At 55.4% G+C, this 24,842-nt stretch overlaps 1 protein-coding gene and 8 non-coding genes across 9 annotated transcripts; 1 reads left to right on the top strand and 8 right to left on the bottom strand.

Annotated features, from left to right (window-relative positions):
• Positions 1-230: 230 nt before the first annotated feature.
• On the bottom strand, positions 231-349 carry LOC142060618 (5S ribosomal RNA). The gene has a single exon (XR_012661837.1). It is a non-coding gene; the product is annotated as a 5S ribosomal RNA (ribosomal RNA).
• Positions 350-964: 615 nt separating this feature from the next.
• LOC142060607 (5S ribosomal RNA) lies at positions 965-1,083 on the bottom strand. The gene has a single exon (XR_012661826.1). It is a non-coding gene; the product is annotated as a 5S ribosomal RNA (ribosomal RNA).
• Positions 1,084-1,694: 611 nt separating this feature from the next.
• On the bottom strand, positions 1,695-1,813 carry LOC142060596 (5S ribosomal RNA). Its single transcript, XR_012661816.1, has one exon. It is a non-coding gene; the product is annotated as a 5S ribosomal RNA (ribosomal RNA).
• Positions 1,814-2,428: 615 nt separating this feature from the next.
• Positions 2,429-2,547, bottom strand: LOC142060667 (5S ribosomal RNA). Its single transcript, XR_012661886.1, has one exon. It is a non-coding gene; the product is annotated as a 5S ribosomal RNA (ribosomal RNA).
• Positions 2,548-3,162: 615 nt separating this feature from the next.
• LOC142060656 (5S ribosomal RNA) lies at positions 3,163-3,281 on the bottom strand. Its single transcript, XR_012661875.1, has one exon. It is a non-coding gene; the product is annotated as a 5S ribosomal RNA (ribosomal RNA).
• A 615-nt stretch (positions 3,282-3,896) lies between these two features.
• On the bottom strand, positions 3,897-4,015 carry LOC142060645 (5S ribosomal RNA). Its single transcript, XR_012661864.1, has one exon. It is a non-coding gene; the product is annotated as a 5S ribosomal RNA (ribosomal RNA).
• Positions 4,016-4,626: 611 nt separating this feature from the next.
• On the bottom strand, positions 4,627-4,745 carry LOC142060634 (5S ribosomal RNA). Its single transcript, XR_012661853.1, has one exon. It is a non-coding gene; the product is annotated as a 5S ribosomal RNA (ribosomal RNA).
• Positions 4,746-5,360: 615 nt separating this feature from the next.
• On the bottom strand, positions 5,361-5,479 carry LOC142060590 (5S ribosomal RNA). The gene has a single exon (XR_012661810.1). It is a non-coding gene; the product is annotated as a 5S ribosomal RNA (ribosomal RNA).
• Positions 5,480-7,056: 1,577 nt separating this feature from the next.
• Positions 7,057-23,367, top strand: EFHD1 (EF-hand domain family member D1). The gene is made up of 4 exons (XM_075099469.1): positions 7,057-7,440; positions 15,058-15,205; positions 20,517-20,651; positions 21,741-23,367. Exons 1-4 carry the CDS (start codon positions 7,142-7,144, stop codon positions 21,873-21,875), a joined length of 717 nt encoding a protein of 238 aa, XP_074955570.1. The 5' UTR covers positions 7,057-7,141; the 3' UTR covers positions 21,876-23,367.
• The last annotated feature ends 1,475 nt before the right edge of the window (positions 23,368-24,842 follow it).

Here is a 24,842-nt window from a genome sequence, read left to right as displayed (position 1 = left end):
CCTGACCCACGCCGGCGCCTCTCTCGCACCAGCGACACCACGCTCCCGCCCCGCGCTGCAGCCGCACCACACCACCACGGGGGCGGCTGCCGGCCAAACCCCACGCACACCCGCCCCAACACAGCCTCCCACGGCAGGACCCGCGCGCACCCCGCCACGCGCCCCTGCGCGCCCGCCACAGCCCACCAAGAAAACGCGGGCTGCCCCGGCGCCTCCCGTCAAAGGGCAAAAGCCTACAGCACCCGGTATTCCCAGGCGGTCTCCCATCCAAGTACTAACCGGGCCCGACCCTGCTTAGCTTCCGAGATCAGACGAGATCGGGCGTTCTCAGGGTGGTATGGCCGTAGGCACCCCCTCTGCCGCCAGCAGCCCTCTCCTGCAACGGGCAGCGCCCTCCCACAACGCCCTACGCGCGCGCGCTACATACACCGCGACGACGGGTGACCGACAACGTGCGAGCGCCCACGCGCGCCCCGATGCCCAAACCCAAACACACAACACGACTCCTGCACGTCCGAGCTCTCGCACACGCACACGGCCCTACACAACACCCCACACGCAACTCTACCGCTGCAACGCGCACCGTCAACAAAGACACCCTCCACCACCCTGACCACCCTCTGCCAACACCGCCCCCTACAACACACCCTCTCCTCTCTACCCACAGCCACCACGAGCACATGGGCGCCGGCTCCTGCCGCCCACCCCGCAACACCCACCTGACTCTCGCACCACCCTGACCCACGCCGGCGCCTCTCTCGCACCAGCGACACCACGCTCCCGCCCCGCGCTGCAGCCGCACCACACCACCACGGGGGCGGCTGCCGGCCAAACCCCATGCACACCCGCCCCAACACAGCCTCCCACGGCAGGACCCGCGCGCACCCGCCACGCGCCCCTGCGCGCCCGCCACAGCCCACCAAGAAAACGCGGGCTGCCCCGGCGCCTCCCGTCACAGGGCAAAAGCCTACAGCACCCGGTATTCCCAGGCGGTCTCCCATCCAAGTACTAACCGGGCCCGACCCTGCTTAGCTTCCGAGATCAGACGAGATCGGGCGTTCTCAGGGTGGTATGGCCGTAGGCACCCCCTCTGCCGCCAGCAGCCCTCTCCTGCAACGGGCAGCGCCCTCCCACAACGCCCTACACGCGCGCGATACACCGCGACGACGGGTGACCGACAACGTGCGAGCACCCACGCGCGCCCCGATGCCCAAACCCAAACACACAACACGACTCCTGCACGTCCGAGCTCTCGCACACGCACACGGCCCTACACAACACCCCACACGCAACTCTACCGCTGCAACGCGCACCGTCAACAAAGACACCCTCCACCACCCTGACCACCCTCTGCCAACACCGCCCCCTACAACACACCCTCTCCTCTCTACCCACAGCCACCACGAGCACATGGGCGCCGGCTCCTGCCGCCCACCCCGCAACACCCACCTGACTCTCGCACCACCCTGACCCACGCCGGCGCCTCTCTCGCACCAGCGACACCACGCTCCCGCCCCGCGCTGCAGCTGCACCACACCACCACGGGGGCGGCTGCCGGCCAAACCCCACGCACACCCGCCCCAACACAGCCTCCCACGGCAGGACCCGCGCGCACCCGCCACGCGCCCCTGCGCGCCCGCCACAGCCCACCAAGAAAACGCGGGCTGCCCCGGCGCCTCCCGTCAAAGGGCAAAAGCCTACAGCACCCGGTATTCCCAGGCGGTCTCCCATCCAAGTACTAACCGGGCCCGACCCTGCTTAGCTTCCGAGATCAGACGAGATCGGGCGTTCTCAGGGTGGTATGGCCGTAGGCACCCCCTCTGCCGCCAGCAGCCCTCTCCTGCAACGGGCAGCGCCCTCCCACAACGCCCTACACGCGCGCGCTACATACACCGCGACGACGGGTGACCGACAACGTGCGAGCACCCACGCGCGCCCCGATGCCCAAACCCAAACACACAACACGACTCCTGCACGTCCGAGCTCTCGCACACGCACACGGCCCTACACAACACCCCACACGCAACTCTACCACTGCAACGCGCACCGTCAACAAAGACACCCTCCACCACCCTGACCACCCTCTGCCAACACCGCCCCCTACAACACACCCTCTCCTCTCTACCCACAGCCACCACGAGCACATGGGCGCCGGCTCCTGCCGCCCACCCCGCAACACCCACCTGACTCTCGCACCACCCTGACCCACGCCGGCGCCTCTCTCGCACCAGCGACACCACGCTCCCGCCCCGCGCTGCAGCCGCACCACACCACCACGGGGGCGGCTGCCGGCCAAACCCCACGCACACCCGCCCCAACACAGCCTCCCACGGCAGGACCCGCGCGCACCCGCCACGCGCCCCTGCGTGCCCGCCACAGCCCACCAAGAAAACGCGGGCTGCCCCGGCGCCTCCCGTCAAAGGGCAAAAGCCTACAGCACCCGGTATTCCCAGGCGGTCTCCCATCCAAGTACTAACCGGGCCCGACCCTGCTTAGCTTCCGAGATCAGACGAGATCGGGCGTTCTCAGGGTGGTATGGCCGTAGGCACCCCCTCTGCCGCCAGCAGCCCTCTCCTGCAACGGGCAGCGCCCTCCCACAACGCCCTACACGCGCGCGCTACATACACCGCGACGACGGGTGACCGACAACGTGCGAGCACCCACGCGCGCCCCGATGCCCAAACCCAAACACACAACACGACTCCTGCACATCCGAGCTCTCGCACACGCACACGGCCCTACACAACACCCCACACGCAACTCTACCGCTGCAACGCGCACCGTCAACAAAGACACCCTCCACCACCCTGACCACCCTCTGCCAACACCGCCCCCTACAACACACCCTCTCCTCTCTACCCACAGCCACCACGAGCACATGGGCGCCGGCTCCTGCCGCCCACCCCGCAACACCCACCTGACTCTCGCACCACCCTGACCCACGCCGGCGCCTCTCTCGCACCAGCGACACCACGCTCCCGCCCCGCGCTGCAGCCGCACCACACCACCACGGGGGCGGCTGCCGGCCAAACCCCACGCACACCCGCCCCAACACAGCCTCCCACGGCAGGACCCGCGCGCACCCGCCACGCGCCCCTGCGCGCCCGCCACAGCCCACCAAGAAAACGCGGGCTGCCCCGGCGCCTCCCGTCAAAGGGCAAAAGCCTACAGCACCCGGTATTCCCAGGCGGTCTCCCATCCAAGTACTAACCGGGCCCGACCCTGCTTAGCTTCCGAGATCAGACGAGATCGGGCGTTCTCAGGGTGGTATGGCCGTAGGCACCCCCTCTGCCGCCAGCAGCCCTCTCCTGCAACGGGCAGCGCCCTCCCACAACGCCCTACACGCGCGCGCTACATACACCGCGACGACGGGTGACCGACAACGTGCGAGCGCCCACGCGCGCCCCGATGCCCAAACCCAAACACACAACACGACTCCTGCACGTCCGAGCTCTCGCACACGCACACGGCCCTACACAACACCCCACACGCAACTCTACCGCTGCAACGCGCACCGTCAACAAAGACACCCTCCACCACCCTGACCACCCTCTGCCAACACCGCCCCCTACAACACACCCTCTCCTCTCTACCCACAGCCACCACGAGCACATGGGCGCCGGCTCCTGCCGCCCACCCCGCAACACCCACCTGACTCTCGCACCACCCTGACCCACGCCGGCGCCTCTCTCGCACCAGCGACACCACGCTCCCGCCCCGCGCTGCAGCCGCACCACACCACCACGGGGGCGGCTGCCGGCCAAACCCCACGCACACCCGCCCCAACACAGCCTCCCACGGCAGGACCCGCGCGCACCCGCCACGCGCCCCTGCGTGCCCGCCACAGCCCACCAAGAAAACGCGGGCTGCCCCGGCGCCTCCCGTCAAAGGGCAAAAGCCTACAGCACCCGGTATTCCCAGGCGGTCTCCCATCCAAGTACTAACCGGGCCCGACCCTGCTTAGCTTCCGAGATCAGACGAGATCGGGCGTTCTCAGGGTGGTATGGCCGTAGGCACCCCCTCTGCCGCCAGCAGCCCTCTCCTGCAACGGGCAGCGCCCTCCCACAACGCCCTACACGCGCGCGATACACCGCGACGACGGGTGACCGACAACGTGCGAGCACCCACGCGCGCCCCGATGCCCAAACCCAAACACACAACACGACTCCTGCACGTCCGAGCTCTCGCACACGCACACGGCCCTACACAACACCCCACACGCAACTCTACCGCTGCAACGCGCACCGTCAACAAAGACACCCTCCACCACCCTGACCACCCTCTGCCAACACCGCCCCCTACAACACACCCTCTCCTCTCTACCCACAGCCACCACGAGCACATGGGCGCCGGCTCCTGCCGCCCACCCCGCAACACCCACCTGACTCTCGCACCACCCTGACCCACGCCGGCGCCTCTCTCGCACCAGCGACACCACGCTCCCGCCCCGCGCTGCAGCCGCACCACACCACCACGGGGGCGGCTGCCGGCCAAACCCCACGCACACCCGCCCCAACACAGCCTCCCACGGCAGGACCCGCGCGCACCCGCCACGCGCCCCTGCGCGCCCGCCACAGCCCACCAAGAAAACGCGGGCTGCCCCGGCGCCTCCCGTCAAAGGGCAAAAGCCTACAGCACCCGGTATTCCCAGGCGGTCTCCCATCCAAGTACTAACCGGGCCCGACCCTGCTTAGCTTCCGAGATCAGACGAGATCGGGCGTTCTCAGGGTGGTATGGCCGTAGGCACCCCCTCTGCCGCCAGCAGCCCTCTCCTGCAACGGGCAGCGCCCTCCCACAACGCCCTACACGCGCGTGCTACATACACCGCGACGACGGGTGACCGACAACGTGCGAGCACCCACGCGCGCCCCGATGCCCAAACCCAAACACACAACACGACTCCTGCACGTCCGAGCTCTCGCACACGCACACGGCCCTACACAACACCCCACACGCAACTCTACCGCTGCAACGCGCACCGTCAACAAAGACACCCTCCACCACCCTGACCACCCTCTGCCAACACCGCCCCCTACAACACACCCTCTCCTCTCTACCCACAGCCACCACGAGCACATGGGCGCCGGCTCCTGCCGCCCACCCCGCAACACCCACCTGACTCTCGCACCACCCTGACCCACGCCGGCGCCTCTCTCGCACCAGCGACACCACGCTCCCGCCCCGCGCTGCAGCCGCACCACACCACCACGGGGGCGGCTGCCGGCCAAACCCCACGCACACCCGCCCCAACACAGCCTCCCACGGCAGGACCCGCGCGCACCCGCCACGCGCCCCTGCGCGCCCGCCACAGCCCACCAAGAAAACGCGGGCTGCCCCGGCGCCTCCCGTCAAAGGGCAAAAGCCTACAGCACCCGGTATTCCCAGGCGGTCTCCCATCCAAGTACTAACCGGGCCCGACCCTGCTTAGCTTCCGAGATCAGACGAGATCGGGCGTTCTCAGGGTGGTATGGCCGTAGGCACCCATGCCCTACACGCGCTCACTACACCGCAACGACGGGTGACCGACAGCACGTATGTTTTCCTATGCCATTAGTTTGAATTGCACTGTGTGGTATATCAATGGTTTATGTAGAATTCTTATCATCAGGTTACAACTTTGTTTTCTGCATCACTTGAATTAGGTCCATATACTTCTGCACCTTCATCTTGTTCTTTCTCCTTTACTGATGATAGTTTCCTGATGTCTGTTTGTTTTCTCATTTCTTTTATAATAAGGATCTCATATCCTAAAATTTTTTTCCAGCAGATGGCAATCTGGATGTGCTGTGTCTCATTCACCGTCATTTAGTTAGGTCTCTCAACACCCTGAAGCTTCACAAGCCCTCTGGTCTCATGCATCTGTGGTGTGTCCTCAAGACTCCAGATCCAAATGGTAGTAGGCCAAGTTCTTAGAACCAGCCTTACGAGACATTTCTGAGGGGGTTTGGTGGGAATGATCTTGCCCAGGTGGGTCAACTCCATGTCACCACATCACAGCAAGGTTAGAGAGCTGCTTACCACCTGTCTGGAGGTGTGAAACAGTCGCATAATAGGCTGGGGCAGGTTTCCCTTGACACACACCATGGGCATACGGGAGCCACAAGCAGACAGTACGTCCAAGCCTGTGCTTTTGTTGCCCACTCCTCTCCGGTGGGTAAATCCCATCAGCAGCCACCCTAAACCGCCCCACACCAGCCTAATCCCGTTTGGGGGTGTTGCCATCAGCCACCTATCTGCTGGCCAGGGACAGAGGGTTCTGGGAGGGACAGCCCTGTGCCCTGAAGAACCTGGGGGACAGCCGGGGTGGCACCAGGCACCGTCCCAAGGAAGGGGAGCAGGGTGGTGGGAATGGGCTTCCTGCCTTCCATGCCGTCTGCAGAAGGAGGGGGAACCCAGAGCTGAGCTGAGCTTTGTCCTGGGTTGATTTTAGCCCAAGGAGATAAGAGAGGGGAGGTGCATGGAGGGCTTAAGGGGTCCCTCTGCCCCGGCATGTCCCTGCAGGTGTGGGGTGGGCTGTCGGGTGCCCGGGGATCTGGCTCCCACCCCACAGAGCGGGATGCTGCAGGCACCAGTGGGATGCACATGGCCTGGGCGTCCCTTGACCTGTGTAGTGTCCTGTCATGGGGACACGTGGGGGGTGTCGTGGCGGGGAACCCTGCCCATGGTGTGGGGCGTGTAACCATGGGCTTCTACTTGAGTGGGGGTTTCCTTTCCTGGGGAGGTGGGTACCTGTGGGGAGACAGCCTCTGCGGGTATACCTGAGCGGGGGTGATTCCTGCGTGGGAGAACATACATGTGAAGGGCTTCGTATGCGGCGTTGCACCCGACCGTGGGGGCCTATGTGGGGGTACCCGGGGCGGGGAGGGGGCATGTGTGGGCAGCGCAGCCGCCTCATGCGTGGATCACAAACATTATTATCACCATCTCCGCTACCACTCTGACCGATACCGCCCCGCCAGCTGCCGCCGCGCCTCCTTAAGCGCCCGTCCCGTCCCGCCCCGTCCCGGCCTCCCCCCGCCCCGTCCCGCCCCGTCCCGCCCCGCTCCCTCCAATTGAGGGAATAAAGTTGCGGGCGGGGGCCAGGCGGGTCCAGCGGGAGCCGAGCCGAGCCGAGCGAGGCCAGGCCGGGCTGAGTCAAGCCATGGCCTCGGAGGAGCTGGCGCAGAAGCTGCAGCGGCGGCTGCTGCTGGAGGAGAGCGGGGAGGGGGGGACGGTGGGGGCCGAGGGGACGGTGGGGGCCGAGGGAGAACCGAATTCGGATCCGGATCGGAGCTGCCTGACGGCCCGGGCGGGCGCGGAGCTGAGCGCCAAGCTGTGTCGGCGGCAGGACATCAACGAGGGGGCGGCGCAGCCCCGCAGGGCCGCCGTCTTCAATCCCTACACCGAGTTTAAGGAGTTCAGCCGCCGGCAGATCAAGGATATGGAGCGCATGTTCCGCCTGTGAGTGGGACGGTGGGGGCCACAGGGATGGGCTGGGGGCTCCGCCGTCGGGTTTGGGGCTGTGCCTTCCCTCCGTGGCGGGTTTTCCCCCAGGGGGACATCTGGAGAGAGGCTGCCTGTTCTTGGCCAGATCTTTGCATTTCTCCGCGGTTTTGCGGTTGGGACTGGAAGAAGCTGCGGGGGGATGGGGAGGTATACCAGTGCCATCCCATCCCCGCCTTGTCCCTGTACTTTGCGGGGGTGGGGGTTCGTCGGGTTCGCCCCAGACTCGGGGACGGAGCTTAATCCCGTGCTTACCTCACGGCCCGCCGTTGCCTCCCCTCCACCTGGGTTCAGGGTGATGGGTGTTTGTGGTGGCACCCGCGGCTGTTGCTTTGGGGGGACTCCCTGGGTGGGACGTCGGGTTGGAGGAGTGCAGGGGCTGCTGCCCCACACGCTGGAGCACCTGGAGGGTCTGTGTCCCAGGGCCCTGGAGTGATGCTGTGTGTCTGCCTTCAGTAACTGCAAGCGTGGACATCCCTGGCAGTTTTGCAGGCCCTACACAGTTCCATGCTTTGGTTTGCCAGGCTTTGTGCTCCCTCCTGTGCACCCAAATCAAGACTGAGCAGAGCTTCTTGCTTCCGTGTTCTTGGAGCCTAGGATGGAGATCCCTTCCCAGCAGGAAGGTTTGCATTAAACTTAAGCTGCTGGTGGCAATGTTGAGAGCTGCTTCTGTAAGCAAAAATATTTGACCCTTCCTAGGGCTGTGATCCAGCCTGTGCCTCTCCCTTATGAGCCCCAACCTGGCTCCTGCATTTGGACTGTACCTGGGTAGCTTCAGTAACCTCTGCTCAGGTTTCCCTCCAGCACCACAAAACCCTGTGCTCCCGGGGACTGATGTCCTCCAAGACCCAAGGAGAGGGCTCAGGCAGGCAGCCACTTGTGCCAGCCAGCCACAGGCAGGGCTGTTGGACTGGGCATGAGGAGGCAGGGCCACAGAGGCGCTACGTGGGCTGTCGTGGCAAGGTGCAAAGATCTGCTTCAGCTTATGAAGGTGACTGCAGCAGGGTTTGTAACTTGTCAAGTGTTCTTCCTCTCACCTGAAAGCTGCCCTGGGCACCCTGGAGGATGGGGTCATTGTGAGGAAACCAATGTTCCGAGCTTCTGATGCTGTGGGGTGTTGCTGGCCCCAGCCGGGGCTGCCACTGCAGGATACCAGGCAATGGGCTTTTGTGAGCCCACCAGAGCTCTTTGTTGCATGGGCAGCGTCACTCATGTTGCAGCTGGGTGTGGGAATGGAGGTGGTCCAGGCAAGACTACTGCTCTGCTTGCTCCTGTGCTGCTTTTTATGACGGTTAAAGGGGATCCCACTTTGTGGAGGGCTGAGATGTGGCACTGTGAGGGCAGGAGGACAACCAATGCTGGCAGCTGCGGCACTGAAAAGCTGCAGGCAAGAGCCCGGAGCAGACAGTGGCACTGCCTCGATAGGGATAAGGAAAGGAACAGTGGTGGTTTGGGAAATAAAAAGTGCAAGAGCTGAATTGCAGCTGAATTTTTCAACAATGAGCTCATTAAATGCTAGCCTTGTAAGTGGGGGGGACCTAGGCTTTGCAGTTGAATACTAATCAGCTGGTCAATGTAGCTGGAAAATATTGTGTGCCCTGTGAGGGCTATCGCAGCTAAGCGCTGGCCAGCTGTGACAAAAGGGGAAGAAGCTGGGCTGCATGCTCCCCAGACAGGCAGACGGAAAACCCCGTCCTGGTTTTCACTCTGTTACTGGCACCTGGTGTTTGCTCCATCTGCTGCCAGCAACCTGTTTCAAGTATTGGCTGATACCACGTGCTCCATGAGGAGAGGAAATATTCCCCTTAATTCCTTAATTCCTGCCACTCAGAGCTTGAGTTAATGTGATTAAGGCTTTTATTCTCTGTATGGATTATTGGCCCTGACCACCACAACCCAGGGTCATTCTTATTAATAGTTAAAAAATAAACCTTTGACAGTCAGGGATATATCTTCTCACTGCCACGGGATGCCAGGTTTTCAGTATGAGACTTTGCATCCAGTGTTTTATAATTCAGTGGGACTTGTAAACTGATTTGGACTGAACTTGAGTCTGTGAGGCCTGGGCATGGTGCGGGCTGGGTCAGGATGCGTCAGCTGGGAAGAGGGAGTTGCTGGTGATAGTGGCTGCTCTGGTGTCAGCGTTTCTCATGGTACAGCTGGTGGCTGTGACTGCCCCGTGCCAGGGTGGAGGCAAAGGGCTTGTCTGAACACAGGGCTTCCTGAAACCCAGTGCTCCCTCCAGGTGCTGTGTGCTGCTAGCTGTGCCTTGCTCCTGCTGCCAAGGTTGGGCTCACTTTTCCCCTTCTTGTCTAAGCCTCCTCTTGGCAGCATCCCCCCATTTTGGCCCCATTCTCCTGGAGGTGGGGTGCAGGTACCTGTTGCAGGTGCCAGGGATGTGCAGGGGCTGCTGGGTGCGGGCAGCTCTTGGTGTGGGTATTTTTTTTTTTTTTTGGCAGAGGGACCGGGAAGTCTGCCGTTCAGGCTAATTATAATGTGACCTAATTAGCTGCCTATTCTGACAATGTGTGAGGACTGTAGTAACCACGATAACTTCTCTTCCCCAAGTCTTGCAAGTGAACCCTCAGAAGCTGTGGAGTCTCACAGCTCCCCTTGGTGCCATCTTGTCCAGGGAAATGACAGAGAGGGGCGTGAAAGCCAGGCTGTGAGGCTGTGCCTGGTGAGAGTGACCTTTCCGAGGGATGTAGGGGGGAGGAAAACAGCCAGTGGCTTCATCTGTGGGGTGCGAGGGAGTGGAGAAATTCCAGCCTTGCTATTGCTTTTGTATTTAGGGAATTTCATGTGTTGCCCACATGTTTTACAAGTGCTTTGTGCCTGGCCAGTGGGAGAAACTGTGATTGTCCACTTGACCTCTTGGAGCTGCTTGGGAGCACTTCACTGGGTGCCCCTGTACTGAGGGACATGTCTGATGTGCTGCAGCACACCTACTTACTCCAGGACTGCTGTACTCCCAGTGTGACCAGCTGTCTCAAGTTTCAGTGGTCAGGGAGGTCATTCTGACCATCCATGGACTAGGCCACACAGCCTGGGCCCTTCAGGCTTTGGTGCCTCGGGCTCTTGCCCAGCATCTTGGAGGAGACTTTCATCTCATGCCCAGGAGAGCTCCTGCTGCCTGGGCTGGGCTGGAGAGAGCTGCATTATGGCTGAGGAACCTGTTCGTGTCCCCAGCCCAGTACGGAGGAATTGTTTGCAAAGCTCTCGGCAACAGAATAGACTATTTCAGTTGGAAGGGACCTACAATGATCATCTAGGCCAACTGCCTGCCTGCTTCAGGGCTGACCAAAAATTAAAGCATGTTATTAAGGGCATTGTCCAAATGCCTCTTAAACACTGACAGGCCTGGGGCATCGACCCCTCTCCAGGAAGCCTGTTCCAGTGTCTGACCACCTGCTAGGTAAAGAAATACTTCCTCATGTTCAGTCTGATCCTCCTTGAGGCAGATTTGAACCATTCCCATGCATCCTATCACTGGATATGACCGCCTCCCTCTGAGCATTGTGTTTCACCTTACATGGAGCGGGAGGTGCTGAGGGTTTTGGAATATTTAAGAGGAGATTATTACTCCTTCAGCACCATTACTCCAACTGCTTTATTTCAAAGCCTGTATTAGGCCATTGGAGCATGCAGGACTGCAGATCAAAACACAGGTGCCTGTAGCATGTGGAGCAAGCTGAGGTACAGAAAACATGTACAGGGAGGGCAGGTTTTCTTTCCAATCTTTCTCAAGAAGCATGAGTGTTTAGAAACTGCTCTTTGATCCTTCAGGATTTGGGATTTCTCATTCAACTGTTGCTTTTTTTTTCCCCTTGGGGTTTTTCAGCAGCTGGGAGGTGACTGCAGAGTCAGGACAGGTGGTGCAGTCCTTGGCATCTCCTTTTTCCTCCCTCCTGATCCCTCTTTCTTTTGTGGTATAAGTCCCCAGCTATGCTGCATGACACCAGTAAAATGATTGTACTAGGGCAGCGATTGTGCATAAAATACTTCTTGCTCTTAAGCAAGTCTGTTCAGCAAGTATTCCTTCCTTCTCCCCAGTTTCTGCTCGTACTTTCTTCCCCCAGCACTTCAGCAGCCAGGCATGCTATATAACCCGGGTGGAAGTGAGCCAGCATGGAAATCTGGCTGCATCTTTGTTGCAGCAGATTTTGGCAGCCACTGCCTGTGTCTCATCCACTGCCAGGAATGCTGCTGCGGCAGCACTGTGAAGCCTTATCACACCATCCATGGTGCTTGCAGCTGCCTGCGGCATTCCAGGCCTAGCAGGTGCAGACCTGCCATGGCCGTGACACTGACTTGCTGCTGGAGTTGCCTGCCTGTCTGCAACATGAGATGACTTTGCCCATTGGCATGAGAGCTCCTCTGTCCATAATGCCTGCGCATCACCAGGGTGAGGCTTGGCTTGCAGCCCGGGGAGCTTTGTGCCCAAAGGAAGCAAAGTTCCAGTGTCATGGCAGGACAGCAGGTGATGGTAGGGCTGGGAGGGCTGGCGAGGCACCCGAGTGCTGCATATTCTTGCTGTGCCATTCCTGGAGCATCGGATGGGGTGGTTTCCTGGGATGCATTTAGGGACCAAACCTGTCCTGGTGCCCACCTCCAGCTCTACCTGTGAGGGCTGATCTGTGTCCATCACTGGGACAGGGCTGCTCTGCAGGCAGTAAAATGAATGTGAGCTGTATTGGGGGCTGGCTGGAGCCCTGGGCCCTGAAAGAGTGCTCTCAAAAAGCAGATAGTGGGGATTTTGGTAGGGCTGAGGTTTGCTGGGAGCATTAGCCAACCAACAAGGTGCAGCCTGTGCTGTGCCCTGTTGTGCTGAGTGCTTGTGCCTGTCAAGGGGTGGCAGGGAATGAATTGCACCATCTCTCATGCCCTATAAATATGCTTCTCCCTAAATAGTCTGGCTGTGTGGCTCCATGGCAGCCGAGTGGCTGTACTCGGGTCCTAAAATACTCAGGCTGTTTTAGGAGGCAAGGGGGGTGGGGAGGGAATACAGCAGTTTGCAGGGTGCTGCTGTTGCTCTGTGGGGCTGGTGCTGAGCATCTGGGGGTTTGAGCATCCCTCTGGCTGCAAGGGACTGGTAACCTGGTTTTGGGGTGCATCTTGGTGCCAGCTGTACCCCAGTCCAGTGTGCTCAATACCCATTGTGTGGCTGGTACAGCATGCTGCTCTGCCACCATACCTGCTCCTGGCAAGACCCTGTTTCTCTCAATCCTGGCTTTGTGCTGCCTCTGCAGGGATGAGCAGCCCTGAGGCTGTACCACATGTTTAACCCTTTTTGGGCAGCGCCTTTGCCCTGGGCTCAGTGCCAGGGCAGGCACTGAGGGTTGGTGTTTGCCTGTGGATAGCTTCCATAGCAGAAGGGTGAGATGGGCATGGTAGGCATGGGCTGGGCTTGTGCCCTCCTGCCTTCACCTCCATTGCCAATGCTTCCGAGGGGGGTGCTGGGCACTGTCGCGACCCTGGATGGGCAGCCCTTAGTGGGGACCTCGGTGTCATCCTGCTTTCACACCTAGCCAAAGGGCAGTGTGAGCTTGCTGGAGCTCAAAAAAAAAAAAAACAAACCCCAATCCCAAGTGTTTCCTTGCCACTATATACTTTGCTGCTTTACCTGATCAAAGGCACTGGCTCTCCAACCACCTTGCTCTGGAGGAATGGCTCCACACCCTTTCTTCCAAACTTAAAGGAAAAGCAAATTAACAATTAAATATTGCACTCATTACACTTCTGTGAGGTCCTGAAAGTGCGTCTTGGAGCTGGGCTGGGTAATGGTGTGAATGTGTGCCTTAATTAGCTGATGCCTTCTTTACTGTGATGAAGTCGCTGCCTTTCTTCCCTGTGACATCTCACGTCTGTGACCTAGTTTCTGTTTCAATGGATGTTTTTTTCCTAGTTTTCCAGAAAGCTGTCCAGGCTGGTGGGCTTGTGAGTTTGCTGGGGTCAGAGCATGCAAGCAGATTGGTAGCAGGGCCTGTGTGCCAGCCTAGTGGTGATGACCCTGTCATTTGGGGTCTCTTGGGCCTGGGACCCTTGGAAACAGAGGCACAGAGAGTATAAAAGATGGCTGTGGAGGTGGTAAGACTCTGGAAAGCCATGGAGGCCACCCTGGTTTGGGGGCAAAAGCACCCTGTGTTGGTGAAGGCAGGGGGAGAGCTCTTGGCTACAGCCCTGCCTTGTGCTGCTGGTGCCTGTGAGCAGCTTAGGGCCAGCATCTTTGTTTGTGCTTTCCTCTGCCACAGCTTCCTTTGTGGCTGTGAGGTTTCTCAGCTGCAAAAGGCTTTCTTCCAGGGTAACCACAAGTGTGCAGGTCTCCATCTGGGATGGCTACAGCCCTCATGTCTTTGGAAAAGAGCTAACAGTCAATGAAAGATGATGGATAGGAGGATTTGACTGGCTCCCGCCAAGGGAAAGCTTCAGTGCCATGCCTAGGGATTCCTTTCTGAATGGTTGAAAAGATTTAACTCTGGGGTTGAGATGGTGGCAAGGAGGCAGCGGCAGGCTGTGTGCTGAGGCTGAGTCCAGCCTGACAGACCCTGCCCAATCCTCCCATGTGAGCTCCCAGCTCTGTGCTGGACACTGATGGCAGGACCAGGATGAGGGAGGGCTGTTGATGGGCTGGCTGATAGCAGAGCACCCATCCCTCCAGCCTTTGGACTTTGAAACCCAGTGATGACCTGGGTAAAGTGCTGGTTGCTGGGTGGGCCGGATGCTTTACTCACACCCACAGCAGATATTGGGGGAGGAATTGGCGCATGGTCCAAGGCTGAGCACAGCAGATCACTGTCTTTCCACCCCTTAACCACTCTGCCCCTTGCATGGGTGCCCTCTCCTGCATAGTCCTTGCTGTCCTTTGTCCTCCATTGGGAGTGTGGTCCCACTCCAGTCTTGCTCCTAGAGGTGGGCACCAGTTTCTTCTGCCAGCCTGGCCCTGTGGTGCAGCCCCTGGCACCAGCTGGGATTGCTGTATTCCCCCAGGACAGCCTTTCTGCTCAGCCTGGGGACACTGAATAAACAGCTGCCCTGAAGCATGGTGCTTGTGTAGTACAAAACCATTTCAGAGAGGAATGATCTTAACAGCTAGTGGGTGTGTGTTTTGTTTACCAAGATAGCTGCTTTCTGCTGGGGATGTTCTGGTTGGTCTCTGCTCCCTGTTTCTCCTCTAAAATGAGCAGGAGACCTGACAGCAGCTGGCTCTGGCATGCCTTTGTCTCACCGTGCTCGTGCATGGTGTAAAATGTGTATAAATAACCTTTATGCTTGACATGCAAGTGGGTGAGATGGAAATCCCACTGCAATAAGCCAAGTTCCTCCATGTTCCTTCTGTGTGGGTGGTTTGGTCTGAGCTCGAGCTCCCCTGAGCACTTCTGTCTCTGAGACAGTTCTGAACGCTGCCCGCTACTTCCCTGAGCTTAATATATCTCAGCACTGGCTGTGTTGTGCAGCTTCCACTCTCCCCCAGGCTTTGAACAACCCAGGGACTTTATCCATTTGCACAGTTCCTCTTCTGGGAAGATGGATGAGAGGGATAATGAGGGCTGACCCCTTTCCCTTTGCATCTTGCAGGTATGACTCAGGACAGGATGGGTACATTGACCTGATGGAGCTGAAGCTGATGATGGAAAAGCTGGGAGCCCCACAGACCCACCTGGGGCTGAAGAACATGATCAAGGAGGTGGATGAAGACTTTGATGGGAAGCTCAGCTTCCGTGAGGTGAGCTGACAGGTAGCAGACAGGGATGTGGCTGTGGGGTGGAGGGAGGAGGCAGCCAGGCCCTGTACGCTGGCTGTAGGCAGCACAGTCCTCTCCATGTTTCTCCAGCTGTGGGGTGCACTGGAGAAGCAGGTGAGCTCCCCCATGCCACATGGAGCTCAAGGTGTGGACCACTGTCAGCATCCATCTCCACATGGCAGTAATGGTAACTGATGTCAAAGCTCTCCAACCTCTCTGCCTGCTTTTGGAGTGCATTTGAGCCCTGCTGCAGCTGCCCGGGAGTGCTGGCAGAGCTTCCTGCTGGAGGTGGAGGAGGCATGTCCTTTCAGTCACAAGGTCTCATTGCTGGGCTCCTGCAGTACAGGGGCTTAGGCCTCATTTCTGGTGTGGGGGAAGGGCTCTGCTTGGAGCAGCTGGTCTCACAGGGCGCAGGAGGCTTCCCCTTCCACTTTATATCAGCTTCCTCTCTGCATCATACAGTGACCAGCCATGGTGAGCTTCAGGAGGGGTGCTCACCTCCCTGCAGTGAGGGATAAATGTGGTGATGCAGCAGTCCGGTGCTGCATGCTGGCTCAGCAGGGATACACAGCAAATAGGTCTGTTTGTCATAGCTGTGCTGAGACTGCTGGGAGCAGTGTGGGCAGGCTGGGATCTGTTGCCGAGTGGAGGAAGAGAGGGAATTTGAGCAGTGACCTGCATGCACTCAAAGGTACCCACCTCATCTCAATCAGAAGGGGGAGCCCAGATATCAAAACCTCCTGTTGCATCATCTCCTCCTCCCAGGCATTGATTGCTGTCTCAGTCAGAAGGGTATGTCACACTGTGGCTTTCTGAATTAACTGACAGCCCCTTAGGCAGCAAGGAGGGTCAGGGCTGCTTGTGTCCTGCAGTGATAGTGTTGCAAGGGCTGTGCTGCTGACCTGTTCCCTCCTGCCCCAGGGGATGGCTGCAATGGGCCCTGAGCAGCTGGGCTTCCTTATTTCTGCAGGGGCTGTGCTCTTACCATGCCTCTTACAGGGTGGGGGCTTGGTTGTGGAGATGAGGTGCAGAGCTCTCTACAGCTCAGGACATTGTTCTTCATCTTGGAAGTGCTGGGACCTTTGGCAGTGCCTAGGAGGGAGGATGAACAGCCAGGGCCTGTGACCATCTGGGCTGGTTGGGGTGTGAGGGGTGACTGGCAGCTCGCAGAGCTGCTGCACCATCTCCATGCTGGCGTGTCACACTGTCTCCCCCTGCTTTTGTCCCCCAAGGGTTTTGTTGTTTTTTGTTTGCTGGTAGAGGGCAGCAGTAGAAGACAGAGGCCAAAGACCGTTGGGTTACAGGGCCTAGCCCATAGAAAGTGGGAAAGACAAACAAATCTGGGCAGTGAGAGCCTGTTAGTTCACACCAGCAAAGCCCTAAGCTGGCAGCTGCTCTGACCGGGCAGGTCTCCTTCCCTGCCTAGAGGTGAACCTGGGGTAGCAAAGAATCCAGTGGAGCAGGAAGAGCTCCATGCCCTTGGCCCCAGGTCAGACTGTGATTGCCAAATCACTGTGTGGACTGGAGGAGCCCTCTCTGCATGCCCCCCTGGGCCACCCAGCTTGGGTTGAAGAGTTGGGGACTGCCTCTGGGCTGGCTGGCAGGGGCTCTCTCCTATGAAAGAGAAGTGCCTTTATCTCCAAGGCTCTGGAAGATGCCATGGTGTTCTGGCTCCAGTGGTGCGGCACAAGTGGCAGGGCAGCTCCTCTTCTGCTGCCACCTGTTTGGAGCACAGTCCCCTGCACAGCTGCCCATCAGCCAGCACAGGCTGCCGGTGCTGCCAGCCCTTGGCAGGCGGTGTGCAGCAGCTGGTGCTGTTGTAGCTTCTCGACAGATGCAAAAGAATGGTCAAGCAAGTGTAAGCTTGAGTGGCACATGGGTTGGAATGAAGGAGTGTCACTGGCAGAACTCTGGGGACAAACTATACAGCAGCTTTGGCATGTACCCAAAGCTTCCTGTGGCAGAGAGGAGCAGGATGATTCTTGCCTTGTTGTAGACATGCTGTGTTTGGGCAGAGGACTGGCAGGAAGGCAGGTTTCCTAGTGGGTGAGGAGGCCTGAATCAGCCTGTAGCCCTGCCCCACTCCACTTCCTGTTGGTGATGACGAGCAAGCACCAAGCTGACTTGGGTCACTGACAACACAAGGAGAAACCCTGGTTTAAATGAGTGTCTGAACTCAGCAGGGTGTCACTTGAGGACTGGAGGACTCCTGTCTGCCTCTCTGGAGAATATCAAGTCCTGACATCCCTGTCTGAAGAAATGCTTCTTGTGGCCTGGTCAGAGAATTGACAGGCACCCCTTTCACTTGTGATAGGTCACCTTTTGTTGCTGCTTTGAGTACCGTAATGTCCTCTCTTCCCATGTAAGCTGTTGCCTGGAAAGCAGGCTTGTGTGTCTCTGACTGGCTGCTGATGAACCGCTGGCCCCATTAGGAAAGCTGCCTCCTACCATTGACCTTTGAATGTCCGTCAATACATCAACAATTAACTGCACAAGACTCCCTCTGACTCAAACTAAGAAATATAGGCTTAAAAAGATTAGGTATAGTGGGGGGGAAACCACTTCTGACTGTCTAGTTCTGTCATTACCACAGGAAACCAGAATTAATTACTGTAATAATGTCTAATTGCAGCTGCTATCTAGAAACTGCAAAAATCCACCCACTGTCCTCCATGCCTGTACCAGCTTAAATGCTGACCCATATCATGTGTTTGCTAGCAGGGCTGGTGCAAACCACAGCCTTGGGTAGCACTGCTTTTCTAGCAAGCTGCTGCAAGGCTGCTGTTGCCAGTCAGTCCTGTACCTTCCCTCACATCCCTGAGGCCAGCACGGTGCCTGGCAGGGCTGTGTAACTGCAGCATTGTGCTGAGACCTGGCACTGTCATGTAGGGCTTGGATCATGACGGCAGTGAAAGCAGATACATCTCGTACGTCTTATGAAGTTAGTGGGGTGGAAAGTGTGTGTCATGTCTGCCTTGAAAGCAGGGTTTTTAAAAGTACCAACATTATTCACTTTTGCTTCTCTCCTGACATTTCCCTGAGGCTTAGCTGCATGCAATGTGTCCTGGGCCCAGCAAGGGTGCAACACAGGCTGGGAATGTGAGCTCATTGGGAAACTGAATGTGTGTTCCTGGTGTTCTCTGATTAGTGAGGACTGATGCCTTGAGGGCAAATAACTGGTAAGATGAGCTGCAGGTAGTGTGCTTATATGAGGAAGGGATTGCTCCTGAGCTACTGTGGAAACCAGCATGATGCCCTGTAGTCTGCCTTGTTGGGTCCTTGGGGCTGATATTACGCTGTGTCTGTCCCAACTGGTGGCTCAGTCCCTGGTTTCCTTAAGCTCGGTTTCCTGGCCGTGGCAGCCCATATCCACAGGAGGATTGAGGCCCCATCCCCTAGTTTCAGGATGATTCATGCACACTTGTACTCATGACTGGGCGTTTCCAGTCCCTCCCCGGGTGACAGCTGTACCAGACCTCAGGATTGTGCTGCCTCCGTTGCCCTTTTCCAATGCCAGGAAGTGGGACTCCCAGGGTGGAGCAGAAACTGTGAGAAGGAACCATGACTAATGCCAGCCTGGCTGCTAGCCCTCTGTGTCCCTGTGCCTGGTGGTGGAGGAGGAGGGGAACTAGCCTGAGCCTAGTGGATCTGAGAGAGGGAGAGGGTATCATGGGGAAGATCTTGTTCTTCTGAGTGGGACGTTCTGCTCTGCCCATTCAGCAGAGCATCATTAAATTTCTTACATGTGTTTGGAGGGGGAAAAAATTCCCTCCCCAAGCATAGCCTGCTTTCTGGCTGCTCAGTGCTGAGCACATATGGGTTATGAGGCTGTTGCATGAAGCAATGCCTGGTGACACTGCCTCTGCGAGAGGGCAGCCAGCACTGCGGTCATCTCCACACCCTTCCCCATGGGAGACCTTCTCAAACTCTTGCATCTTCACCAGCTTCTGCGAGCAACTAGAAGCAGGCAAGCGCATTAGGGGCTGGCTCAGTGCAGATGCTGGGACTCTACTGCCCTCCTCTGGGACAGCTTGGGCTCTCTGTAGGAAGAAGCAAAGTACTAAGCCTGGCAGTCTGAGGAGCACAGCACTAGAGATGTTTGCCCCTGTGCAAATGGATTTCAGGGCAACCCAACACAGTACTTCCAGCCCTCTGCACTGGACTGAAGTGGTACAGTGGCAGAGCTTTGCTTGGGCTCCTTTTGTACCCGAGTGATGGGTTCCCCATCTTTGTTCTTTCCACACTGTGCCAAGTGTTGAGAGACCTGGGGTGGCCAAGAATAGCAGGGAGTTAGAGGACCTCTCAAATTATGCACAGAGCATCCACATCTTAACCTGTTGTTTGGTTAGCAGGTTGAAGGTGGGGCAGATTTCTTGGTTTTTAAGCAGACAGGTCTCTTTCCTCCAGTAAAAAAAGCATGCTTTCCTGAAGGGTAATATGGCACTTTGTTTATTTCCGTCTGCAATTCACTTTCCAATATGCACTCTGCTGTAGTGACTCTGGATTTGTTAAATGCCTGTGGTCCAGTGCAGGACAAAGGTTTCAAAACCAGTTTCTCTGTGGACACTCATTCAAGCTGCTCTAGCACAAGGGCGTGCCTCTGACCTCTGACAGCTCTTAGAGAAGCTCTCCTGTATGTTATTTAGCGGGCATGACAGGAAGGCACTGGCTTTGCTCACCTTAGTGAAACCAGCCAGAGTCCCCTGGAACAGGCTGAGGTGGTGCTCCAAGGGCTGGTTTAAGTCACTTTTCCCATGCCCTAGACAAGGGACCAGCTGAAGTAACTTTGTTCTCCTGGTATGTTTGACCTTGATTTTTGTTTTCCCCTCCCATACTGTGTGGACCATAGGGCTTGGGAAGGACAGAAGGCAGGGTTCATAGCCAGGCAGTCCCCAAATCTCTTTCAAGTGCATGCACTTGGGCTGTGGTTCTCTCTTAACAGGAGTGCACTGGTGCCTCAGTCCAGGGAGCCTGGGGATTGGGTGTGAGCCAGGGCCATCTTTGCACTTTCATTGTCATGGGATGTGATCTGATCCTCCAGAACCCTGGGGAAGCTGGTGAGGGACTTCTGAATACACCATTAGGGTGTGGGGACATAGAGAGGTGTATTTGAACCCACCAGAGCCAGGGTGCTGGAGCACAAGTGGCATGGTGCCACTTCATTTATACAGACCTGTGTTTATTTGCTCAGAAATGTAAATTCCAGCCCCCTCCAGGAAGATGTCTGCACTGTTTGCCTTTTAAGTTGTTTGAGCCTCAGTGAAGAACTTGAATGCTTCTTCTGTCTTGCTAGTTCTTGCTGATTTTCCATAAAGCTGCAGCTGGGGAACTTGAGGAAGATAGCGGCCTGTTGACTCTTGCGAAGCTCTCGGAGATAGATGTCTCCATCGAGGGAGTCAAAGGAGCCAAGAACTTCTTTGAAGCTAAGGTATGGCGTGGCACAGAGGAACATGAAAAAGACCTGCACACAGGCCTTAACTGAGACACTGACCATGGTTGCTTTTCAACAGAAGATATTGCCAGATTTCTCTCTAGCTAAAAGGATGTGTATTTCATGCCCCGCCCCCCTGCCTTAAAATCAGCCATAGCTTTTACCTTCAAACTTTATGTTGGACTTCCTCTGCAGATCAGTCAACACTGCAACAACTTAATTTACCATCTCTGCTGTGGGTCTTACCCTGGTAGAGCTGACTGACTGACCTGTGTCCCTCTGGCTGGGAGCTTTATGGGACTAGCTGGCTGACTGCTTCGAAGGACAAAAGCGTCCTGGAAATAATGGGACTGAGTTTCCCGTTTTGCAAAACCTCCCTCAACCTGAACACTCTGTGTTCATTGGCGAATGGAGTATTTTGGAGTGTAGGATTTCAGACGTCTTTCTCGAGCAGCTCTCTAACCTTTGGAATCAAAATTATTCCGCAGGGTCCCGGGGTTGGCAGAAAGAGCTTTGCACCATTCAAAGCCGACAAAGCATCCTTTTTGAAAGGTCTCTTGGAGAGAAAATAATCCTGCTTGTTTATATAAGTTTTTTCCCAAGAGCATAACACAGCCATTGCACAGCAGATGTACTCAGATGAAAGCTGGAAAAATAGCCAGCAAATAAACAATGTCTCTTTGATCTACAGATTATCCATGGTGTAGTATGATGATCTCAGATTTGGCTGTGATTCAGAACTGTTTTCTGCAGTAGTTTCTCCCACTGTATACTCAAACTTATGCTATGCTGCCTGCTGACAGAATGTATGTGACCCAGTATTGACAGCAATGTTTCAGTCATTTGTTAGTGACTTATTAGTAAATGACCCTGCTTTTACTGATGTTAAAGTCAAGTGGGCTAACAGGTGTTGGGTGTAAATGCCAAAGCACTGCAGTGTAATTAATACTTGACCCATCCTGACAGAGCTTCCCAGCAAGTGCTGGGAGGTGCAGCAAACAGTTGTGTGTTGCTCATCTGGGAGTAGTTCAGGCTCTGGTGCTCCCTCTGATGCAAGGCCTGATGCTCTTTTTTTCTTTTGTAAAGGTTCAAGCCCTCTCTTCAGCCAGTAAATTTGAAGCAGAGATAAAAGCTGAGCAGGATGAGCGAAAGCGGGAAGAAGAAGAAAGGAAAAACCGCCGAGCAGCTTTCAGGGAGTTAAAATCTGCATTTACTCAGTAACCAACCAGCCAATATGCACTCTGAGATTGCACATGACTTGGTACGTTTCCCTGATCAGGGCTCTACTTGGAGAGAACTGCCTGGATCCTGCCTAAAACTTGTTACAGCTTTGCTAGCCTTCCTCTCCTGAAGATCCTCCTGAGTTTCTAAGGGCACAACTCTTGCAGTTACTATGCATTCATAACGATGTGAATCGTAAGAGCTGTGTACGTGCTGTTTGCTCTGAACTGTCAGGAGCACATCACCCTGAAGCAGAAACAGCAGGTAGCAAATAACGGTGAGCACTGACAAGTGTTGTGTTTGCTGACTTCATTCTTCGCTTCTTTCCTAGACATCCTTTTTCTCTTAACTCCTTATTCATTCATTTCTTGTGTACAGGCAAGTAGTGAGGTCTTGTGTAAATCGGTGTACAAAGTACAGCTCTTGGGTGCTGTCATGCATCCTTGACTATCCCTTTTCTTCGTCCTCAAAGCTCCGTGCCATGGGCATTGTGAAAACACTGTGAAGAGAGATACTTACTAGGGACATGGATCCAATTAATTACAATTTCCTGTAGCATTTTCTGCCACCCAGCATGTGGAGAGTCTTCCATTTTTTTCTTCTCTGAAGTGCCATAGTAATAAACCTTTCAGTAAGAGGTGAGACTTCCCAAGACTTCAAAGGGAGGAAGCTGTCTCTCTTAAACAAGGAATAGAAAATCAAGTTGCCTGACCATGTATCTTCTTTCACATTCCATTTAGTGTACTGTACGGCTTCATTGTATTTTCCAGCCTTAGGCAACTGTATCTGTTTTTAAGGGATATTGCCAGCTGGACGATGCAATCAGATGGCACACTGGGGTTTTCTATTTGGAAATTTGTTCATATACTGAATCATGAAGGTAACATTGTTTGACTTTATTAGAGCCACAACAGATAACACCAGCCCAGCATACCAAGCAATCCCTGCTCAAGAAGGGAAGAGCAGTGAGGTGAGCATGTTTAGCTGAACTGACTTCAGAGGGCTTGCACTATATTATTAGCCATTTTCTTTCACAAACACGGCAAACTTGCCCACAAATGTTAAAATACCCACTGCTTCTCTGGATATATATGCTGTAGGTCATGGTAGGGGAGCTGTTTTCCCTCAGAGACCTCTCTTGAACTATGGATTTGCTCAAATTCTGCCTCTGCTATTTGCCCCAGTTTGTGTATTTTCCCAGAATGAAACTCAACAGTCATCTTTTCACTTGTCTGTTTTGCTTCTTAAACTGTGAGCACTAAACTGTGAGCGTGGAATAATAAATAGAAAAACCTCTGCTCTTTGTCAGGTGAAAGAATTGCTATACAATTAAACTGTGTATATATATCTTCACAGATTATATTTTATAAATCACGCTTTTTTAGCTAAATATTTATAATTAAATGTTTTTATACTTTACAACAAAGCAGATAATTTCATCTTGTTATTTCTCCTGTTGCTGAAATGTACAAATAAAGCATTGTTATCTCTGGTTTTGTCTGTCATTTATTTTAGGTCCCTAAATATATTGTTTTGTTCACAAATTACAGTAGCAATCCCAACTCCTGAATGTGTTTGATCACCCAAGCTTGGTGTCCTGACTTGGATGAGTGAGGGAAGTGTACAAAAGTTCTGGTGTAAAAAGCCCTAATGTCTGCAGTTCCTCAGAAAGGGACATGGCTGGGTGAATATTTGAAGTACTGTCTGTGGCTAAATGCTGGCATCTGAATGTTGTCAGCCTTCCCATTTCTTAAAATAGCCACTGCCTCTCAGGCCCAGAAGTGCCTCAGCTGGGAACCAGGCAGGTTGCTTCTGCTGTGTTTCTCTTTGCATTTCCTCTTTCTGCCTTTATAGAAGGGAGAAAAAAAGAAAAAATACATGGATATCTGAAAATGTGTCCAAGAGTCTTGTTTCTACTGTTGCTGAGCTGCTAAGCTTTGCTGGCATGGCCAGTTTGGGGAGGGGGCTTAGGAAGAGGCCTAATTATGCATTGTTGCAGGTATGATCCAGTGATGAAACAGAAAATGTAAATATTTTTATCTGGTGCAGCGCTGCTCCCCATGTTGTTGGCAGTTGAAGCATTTGCCATGTGTCTGTGAGCCCTTGGGTCTCGGAGGTCAGGTAAAATCAGGGTGAAGGTTCCTTGCTCTCTGTTTCCACAGGAAAAATGCAACACTTGCAGCTCTTGATTTTCTTTCTCCATGGTGTAGCAAGGACTGCTGACCCATGCTGCTTTGCACATGCAGCTGGGTAAGGAGCCTGGGGTAGCAGGAGAAGAGGGTGGAAAAAGAGCTTCCAGTCATTTTATTTTAATAGATTTTAGTCACCTCCAGCTGACAAACTTCAATAAGGAAATGAGCAGCATGTCTGTATTTTGTTGAATTCAAATAGGTGCTGTGGGTTGGGGCCTTTATTTAGCACAGTGAACAGTAAGTGCTTTTGGATTTTGAAGCTGCAGCAGTGTGAGTTTTGAAATTAGCTTTGCAAAAATTGACATTGGGAAATTAATTGCTTTCAAACTTGTTTTGCTGGCAACTATTGGATTGAGTAACAGTGTCATTAGGTTATGCAGAAATACTAAAAATAAATTGTCTAGCTCAATCTCCCATCGTACTGGCTGACAAGACTTAATTTTTTTTACCTATAATTAATATATTGTAGTCCTTGACACTGTGTCCTCCTTTTATGCCTGATGTCACCACACGTGGCTCTTAAAGGTCCTGGCAATCCCAGCTCTCATTACTGGTATCTGCTGGTATATCAATACCAGTTCGGTTCTCCTGACATGCCCCAAGTGACTCTTTGTTTGTGATGGCAAGTAGAGAAGTTTGGTGAAAGGCCTGTTGTGGTTATGAGTCTTTCCTAGAAAGGATGAAGACTTGCCTTAAGTTGCTCATCTCCTAGAACAGGAAGTCCTTGATCCCTGGCAGATTTTTGTTGCAAGTTTCCCAGAGTAGGAGATACACG

Source organism: Phalacrocorax aristotelis, chromosome 7 (genome assembly GCF_949628215.1).
Source record: "Phalacrocorax aristotelis chromosome 7, bGulAri2.1, whole genome shotgun sequence".
NCBI classification, from domain to species: Eukaryota; Metazoa; Chordata; class Aves; order Suliformes; family Phalacrocoracidae; genus Phalacrocorax; species Phalacrocorax aristotelis.
This window is presented reverse-complemented; position numbering and strand designations above follow the sequence as displayed.